The 7,664-nt window shown below is 19.4% G+C and overlaps 1 protein-coding gene and 1 long non-coding RNA gene across 6 annotated transcripts in view; one reads left to right on the top strand and one right to left on the bottom strand.

Moving 5' to 3' along the window:
- Positions 1-7,664, bottom strand: part of LOC102675206 (NADPH--cytochrome P450 reductase) — an 18,321-nt gene that overhangs the window by 1,694 nt on the left and 8,963 nt on the right. For 4 of the 5 annotated variants that reach the window (XM_006608621.1, XM_031513509.1, XM_006608619.2 and 1 more), the window contains 7 exons: positions 4,044-4,252; positions 3,378-3,570; positions 2,931-3,080; positions 1,280-1,404; positions 886-1,074; positions 573-811; positions 160-491 (listed from right to left, as the gene is read on the bottom strand). In XM_006608621.1, the coding sequence (XP_006608684.1) occupies positions 160-491; positions 573-811; positions 886-1,074; positions 1,280-1,404; positions 2,931-3,080; positions 3,378-3,570; positions 4,044-4,219 (1,404 nt within the window). In that variant the 5' untranslated portion in view covers positions 4,220-4,252. Of the gene's footprint in view, positions 1-159; positions 492-572; positions 812-885; positions 1,075-1,279; positions 1,405-1,665; positions 2,165-2,930; positions 3,081-3,377; positions 3,571-4,043; positions 4,253-7,664 lie in introns of those variants that run through there. The other variant, XM_006608622.2, reaches the window with a different exon arrangement.
- On the top strand, positions 1,265-3,271 carry LOC116186403. Its single transcript, XR_004151387.1, has 2 exons — positions 1,265-1,406; positions 2,933-3,271. It is a non-coding gene; the product is annotated as an uncharacterized LOC116186403 (long non-coding RNA).

Genomic DNA, 7,664 nt, shown 5'->3' with positions numbered 1-7,664 from the left:
TATATATATATATATATATATATATATATTGATATTATATATTAATTATTTTAATATTATATATATTTTTTTAAATATAATATAATTTTATTCAAATTTTTTTTGTTTTTCGAGTTTGCATTATAATAAAAAATTATTATAAATATTGAAATAATATACCTTAGGAGATGAGGAAATTGAATAATATCGGCATTGCAATCTTGGTAAAAGTTCACAAAGATGATCCAAGTCTGGCTTCAAGCTAGGAATATCTTCTAAAATATGTACAATATTTCTATTTTCTTGAACTACCCATTGCTGATAAGCAGCTTTACCATCCATACTGGTTGATGCCATTAATTTTAATTTTTCTTTATCATTTGGATCATTGCAATATTCTGCTAATTCTTTCAGAACATGAGTACGTGGATTACTAGTAATATCTAAATAATGTGTCAAAGCAGTTCTATAAGAACATGGACAAGGAAATGGATGCTTCTTGGTAGATTCCTCTGTAATAATAAAAATAATTTATATTAAAGACATTAATGTTAAATATATTGATAATGATATTGAATTGATTTTTAATTTACCATCTGTATTTGTAAGAGTAAACACTGTATCTAAATTTATACCACATTTTTCTCCAATTTTATTTACTAATTCTGCATTATTTACAGGATATACTGCTAAATGATCACCAGTTTCATATCGCATTTTTGATCCTTCTATATCAAATTCTATGTGCATACATGATCTATCTGAAGTTGAACTATGAAGTTCACGATTTATTTTTACTGGAGCTAGGAAAGGATTTTTTGCATCAAATGGTCTATAAAAACAGAGAGAATTTTATAATTTATATATTTTAATATAACTCCAATATAAATAAATAAAAAAACATACGCTCTCTGATTCTTAAATGAATGAAGACGAGCTATTTCACCAGTATAAATGCGTTCAATTGATAAATCGACATGTTCTGTTAATTTGTACTGTCTAATACTAACATCTTCCCCTGCACCTTCAATTCCAAAGAATTCACAAACTGTTGGCCAAAATTTATCTTTCCATGTGATAAAATCATCTTCTATACTATAATATATATAATATATAAAATATATAATTATATATATAATATAATAAATATTTTATTTTATGAAATATTTTATTATTTACATTTATATTAAATTTTTAATATTTGACAAACTAATATAATAAACACATTTTTTTTATTTTATACTGAATATTTCAAAATAAAAATGATGAAAATATATGTAATAAAATTCTATAAACTTACTTGGCATCATCATCTCCCAAACCAAGTTCAAAGACACGAGTAGCACCAAGTTGTTCTAATCTATGATCAACATATAAAGCTATTTCATTGTAATGTTCATATGTTTTATTTCCAAGACCAAATACCTGTAAAAAAAATATCATATATATAATAAGTAAATATATTTTTTTTCATATATATAAAACAATTTCAATTTTCAAAAAAAAAATAATTCAATAAAAAATTTAAATTAACTATGATATATAATAAATTTTTTATATATTGATTTCATTGATTATTGATAAAATAAGTTAAGTTCAAAAAATTTTAAATAAAATATTTATAAAATTTATTATTTATAAAAATGTAAATATTGATCCAAATATATAAATTTTGATCATATATACCTCAAATATTGGCGCTAAAAATAATGTTGTAAAATGCCGTTGGATAGCGCTATTGTATCTATGATGTTTAATCATTACACGCAGCAATTTATCAAACTTTTTTATATTCATTGTTTAAATATTTTTTAACAAATATTTTAAGGTTTCTAAGATTTAAAAATGATGAAAATATGTATTTTTTTATTACATTTACAATTATGTAATAATTACAATAATTATTTTTTACAATAAAAACACTTATATCATGTTTTAATAATTAATATACAAGTAGTCACGTGTTTAATGATTATAAATTGCTTACGTAAGATTTATAATCTCTATTATCATAGTTACATATTTATTATAGTTTTATAAATCAAAATTTTTTTTACCAGAGTAAAAGACAAATATTTATATCATTTATAATAGTATAAATTATTTAATAATATTTAAATTGAAGCTCTATGCGCATGATTGTTACCATCATGATTTCGCACTAATATTACACACAAGTTACGGAATAGATATGATATTTTATATAATTTTATATAGATATGATATTTTATATTGTATATTCTGAAATATCGATTTCGAAAAAAAAGAAGTTTTTTACGCTCTTTATGATTTACTGCAACTAGACATAGACATAAATATCATTATTGAAATTAACATTATTAATAATTACGCTAAAAAAAAATTCTCATTTCGTTATTATCTTGAAAAAAAATTGATCGTATCGCATAAGTTTAATGAATGACACGATATTATCACAATTGCTACAATTATAAACGTTCTAATGTTCGGAATTGAACTGTTATTGCAAGCCCACATGTATTATTCGTGCGCATGTATATTAAGGTTAGGTGTATATGAACGAAAAAATTATTGCTGCAACCGTCTTTTTTATTTTTCAATTAAAAATAACAGAGATAATATAATCGCGTGTAAAAATCGTTCATTTATATTCGGTTTAAGGCATAAGCAAGCTATAGTAGAAATATATACACATGTATACATAAAATCTATAAATTTTTAACAATACAATTTATGTTCTTGTATATATTTGATTTAAATAAAAAATGTAATATTTTTTTAAATTTAAACCTAATACAAAGAATTTAATAATTTATTTTATTTTTTATTTATATTATTGTTATTTAATATGACAAAATTTAATATAAAAATTTTAATATGACAATTAAATCTACAATAGCATATTGCTTTTTGACAATACTTTAATTCTTCAACTTTTTATAGATATAAAATATAATAGAAATAGTACTTACAGCATAATTTAATCCATTTAAATCAGGATCACCATTTTTTAGCCAATCAATAAATTCCATAGCATTGTCTGTAGGATCACCTTCTCCATATGTTGCTAAACAGAATACTGCCATACTGTTTGGTATTGTTTTGAGATGTATTAATTCTTCCTGTTATAATTATATAATTATGTAAGATTATGATATATAAATAAATAAAATAATATGATGAGAAATTCTTAAATTTTTTTTTCATTCTTATTATATATGTCTGAAATTACATTGTACTTTTCAAAACTTTCAACAATTCTATCTAGAATATCGATTTTTCATAATAATCGTATTTTCGTATTAATAATTTTCGTATTAATAATTTAAAAAAAAAAATGTTTTTAAATGAAATAATGATTTACATCATTGTTTTGTTTTTTTTTTTTTCATAAACATGTATATATGTAGTATATGTACCATATCACATTCTTCTGGATCAGCCACCATGCCTTTCATTTTGTATCGAATTCCTTCCTTGGCTAATCTACCAGCAAATTCTTCCGCAGTTCCAGTTTGACTACCATAAAATACTACTAAACTTCGTCCAGAAGTTTTCAATTTTTTTATAAATGAATTTTCTGATGTTTGCGTTGTAGGAAATATTGTTGGCCTTCAACAAAAAATATTTTTTCATTTTAGCGTTTTTTCTTTTAAAATTTTGTAAATTTTAGAATAAAATATATTACAAATACTAATTTTTAATATATTAATAATTTAATATATTAATAATTTAATATTTTAATCAAATATTTATTGTACGCACACACATACGTATATACACATATACGTATATACAAAGATTATATTATTATTAAATTATTCAATATATCTAAATAAAAAATAAATCGCTAAATTTATATTTTAATATATAAATTTTTATTATAATTCTCTAAACGTTAAAATATTAAATATTATTACTATTATCATAGAATATTTGTATTTATTTTTTTTGTATATTTATCTAAATATAAATATTATTTACTATTTGTTTCATTTTTGAAAAAATACATTTGATTATTTTTCCATCAAAGATAAATTAATCATTTCATTTATAATAATTTATAGTAAAAAAATAATTATTACTGAATAGAATAAGATTTTGTGACGGGTGTATATTCCTCCTGTTTGTTTCGGCGCATCAACCACCACAGGGCAGCCAATAAAAGAGCACTGAGAAGTATAATATCAAGAGTGCTAAAGAGAGGTTCATCAAGAATCTCTGTTTTATCCTCATTCTCCAATACTGGAGAACCTGCCATTCTTATCGCTTTAGGTTGCAATCCGTTTACAGCCTGAAATAAGATAAAAAATTGCAATATTGATCATCATGTTTTATTAGTATTAAATTGTAGTCGTTTTCATTTCAAATCATTCAAATCGGTGATATTCTACATTTTGAAATTTTTATATTATTATGTATATAAAGAATTATCGAAAATGATTTAGAAATGATTGACAAGAATTTTAGTCCAAGATTTTTTATTAATTTCGATTTAGAATTTTATCGATATATTATGATTAAAATGAGATATTTGAATATCTCGCATATCTAATGGTTCTAACTTTAACATAATATTTGAGAATTATTGACTGTACAATTAATTAATCTCTAAATAATTAAAATATAACTTAAAATATCACCAATTAAAATATAACTTAAAATATCATCAATTCATAATTCGGCGATATAAATGAAGAATTAATTATTAAATATATAGTCTTATTATTTTTTTGATTATATGTCGATAATGTAGAAGATTGTACATAAATATTTTCAATTCTGTTTGTCATAATTAATTAATATGAATAAGCATTTTTGTTTTCAATAGAATTTAATAATTATAATTTTAGTGAATATATTATATCATATTTTATTTCAAACATTAGAGAAGAATTATATAAAATTTCGAATCTAATAAAACACGGTGATGGAGACATGAAAGTTATATATTATTCTGAAATTTTTATGAAAGTATAAATTCAATTTTTATAAATATAATGGATTTGAATATAATATTCACATGTTTCTAATATAAATTTAATAAATAAATATTAAAAATATTTAATATTTATGCGAAAATAATGAAAAGATAATAATAATAATAATAATAATAATAAAATTAAAATAATAATAATAATTGCAAAAATTGAATTTAAATACAATTTTGTTTTATCTATTAAATATAATAAATAATAAATATTTTTTTCATATATCTTATATAATTTTTTATATTATATATATTTTGATACATATCTGCGTCTTTTAATTTTGTACAAATATATGTAAACATTAATATTTTAAACATAATTATAATCATATTATTATAAATAATAAAAAATAAATTTGTCATTCTTTTAGATGTCATATAATAATCATTTGATAAAATAACTCCAATCTAGGATTGCGTAACTATAGAATCAAGATAAATATGACCTTGAATCATTTATATTGAGCCCCAAGATTGATATATGTAGTATATATATACGTATAAATATAAGAATATAAGAAATATAAGAAATATAAGAAATATAAGAAGATCAAGTTAATATAATATGAAGCATAATAACGATGTACTATTAAAACAGCATTTTGAACTATTGTAATCAGATAAAAGCCTTTTATTTAAACAACTTAAAAAAAATATAGTGTATGATCGAATAATATATAATAATACAATGAAAATAGTCACATACAATGTTTATTATTTGTAACTTTGCTATATAATTTATGAAAAATTTCAATTATATTTCATCTTTGTCAACAATGATGATATAAAAATTCTAACCTCATTTCATTTTTGCTGACAAGTATGACATTATTGAAAAACAAAAAGAAATTAAAAACATATGAAGCATTTAAAGAAATTTATGATGTATTATTTTGATATAAAATTATTTGTTTTACTGAATTTCTATATGATAAAGAAACTGATTTCCATAAAAAAATATTTTCAAGCCTATATATATATCTATAATGAATAAATATCAACATCGCAATTAGCAAAATATGAATAACAAAAATCTTTCATGAAAAATGCAAATCCCAATAGTTTCCCAATAAAGAAGTGAAAAGAATAAAATTATTATTATTTATTACGTATAAAATTTTTATTTATTTTATAAAAACAGTATGAATAAAACATACATATTGCTATATAAATTCATAATTTTTAAATTCTTATCATTTTTTTTATTCTAATTTTAAATATTTCTTATCTCGAACTAATTCTTATATATAATTGATTTAAATATAATTAATTTATCATTAATATTTTTTTTTGCTAATTTTTAAACAAATTGAAAACATAAAGGAAAACATATATATATAGTATGTCATTTAAAAAAAATTGAAATATTGAATATATTTTCATTTACAAAAAATTACGATGTATGTATTATATGCATTGTAAATGCATTATGTTTTTGAAAAAACGGCTTGTAATATTTTATTTTCACTCTGTACAGTATATATGTAAATATATAAATATATATTCTATAATATCTGAATCATAAAAAAAATATTTGATGATATGATAACAATTTTTTTAACAATATCCTTCTTGTTCTTGATAATTTCATTTGTTTTGGACGATATATATAAATTTAAATAAAAATTAAATAAATTGTTTGTATTATGTTAAAAATTAATCTTTCAATATTTTCAGAATTAAGTTTTTAAGAAATAAGGAAATTTTATTTATGATAAAAACTTATTTTTGTCATGAGACAATAAATATTTCATCATTGATTGTGACGCGCGCGTGCGCGCATACACACACACATCATTTTCCTCGATATCAGCAAATTGAATAATTACCGAGATTGGTTCACGTAACAAATTACGTGATTTATAAAATAGTAAAATAGACCAATAAAATATCTGTAATAATAAAATTTAAATATTAATTTAGAGAAAATTATTTTAATATATACTGTAATTTTAATATTATTATGTATTATTATTATGTATTATAAATATTATAATATTTACATAACAGTAACAATTAATTTAATATTATATATGTTATTATAGATTTATATTATGTATACTACATTTACATATACTATTTCAATTACTATACATCCAAAATAATTTTCTTAAATCGTTTGTAATATGCATGTTTTATTCAATATTATCAATTACAAGAATAACATAATAAAATATATAAAAATGATACAAATATTGTAATTATTTTTTTATCATATCATAATTATTTTTATAATTTTGATCAAATAACAATACATACTTATTTAAAATAGTATGAAAATAATAATACTTTTAAAAATAATAAGATATGTCATATTCTATTACGTCTTAATTTTCTTTTTATTTTTTCACATTTGAAATGAAAATTAAAATATTATTCATATTGTAATAATTAGTAAATAATTCAAAATTAATCAAAATAAAATTCATTTATATTTATATTCTTTGTTAATTAAATCTTAAATATTTTTATTGAAATTAATTTATAAAGAATATAAATAAAAAAAATAAAATATAAAAATTAAAATTCATATATAATTACATTAGAAATAAAAATAATAAAAATATAAAAAATGATAAAAAAAAGTTTTCAACTTTAAACAATAATCATATAATCATATTATATAATTAATTAATTGTTATAAATTTTTAACTTTTGAGATTTTTCTTTATACATAAAAAATGTATGTATTTATTTTTTCTTTAACTTTATTATA

The sequence above is a fragment of the Apis dorsata genome, unplaced genomic scaffold, assembly GCF_000469605.1.
Source record: "Apis dorsata unplaced genomic scaffold, Apis dorsata 1.3 scaffold_41, whole genome shotgun sequence".
In the NCBI taxonomy this organism is placed as follows: domain Eukaryota; kingdom Metazoa; phylum Arthropoda; class Insecta; order Hymenoptera; family Apidae; genus Apis; species Apis dorsata.
The sequence above is the reverse complement of the archived record's forward strand: the minus strand, read 5'-3'. Positions and strand labels throughout refer to the sequence as shown.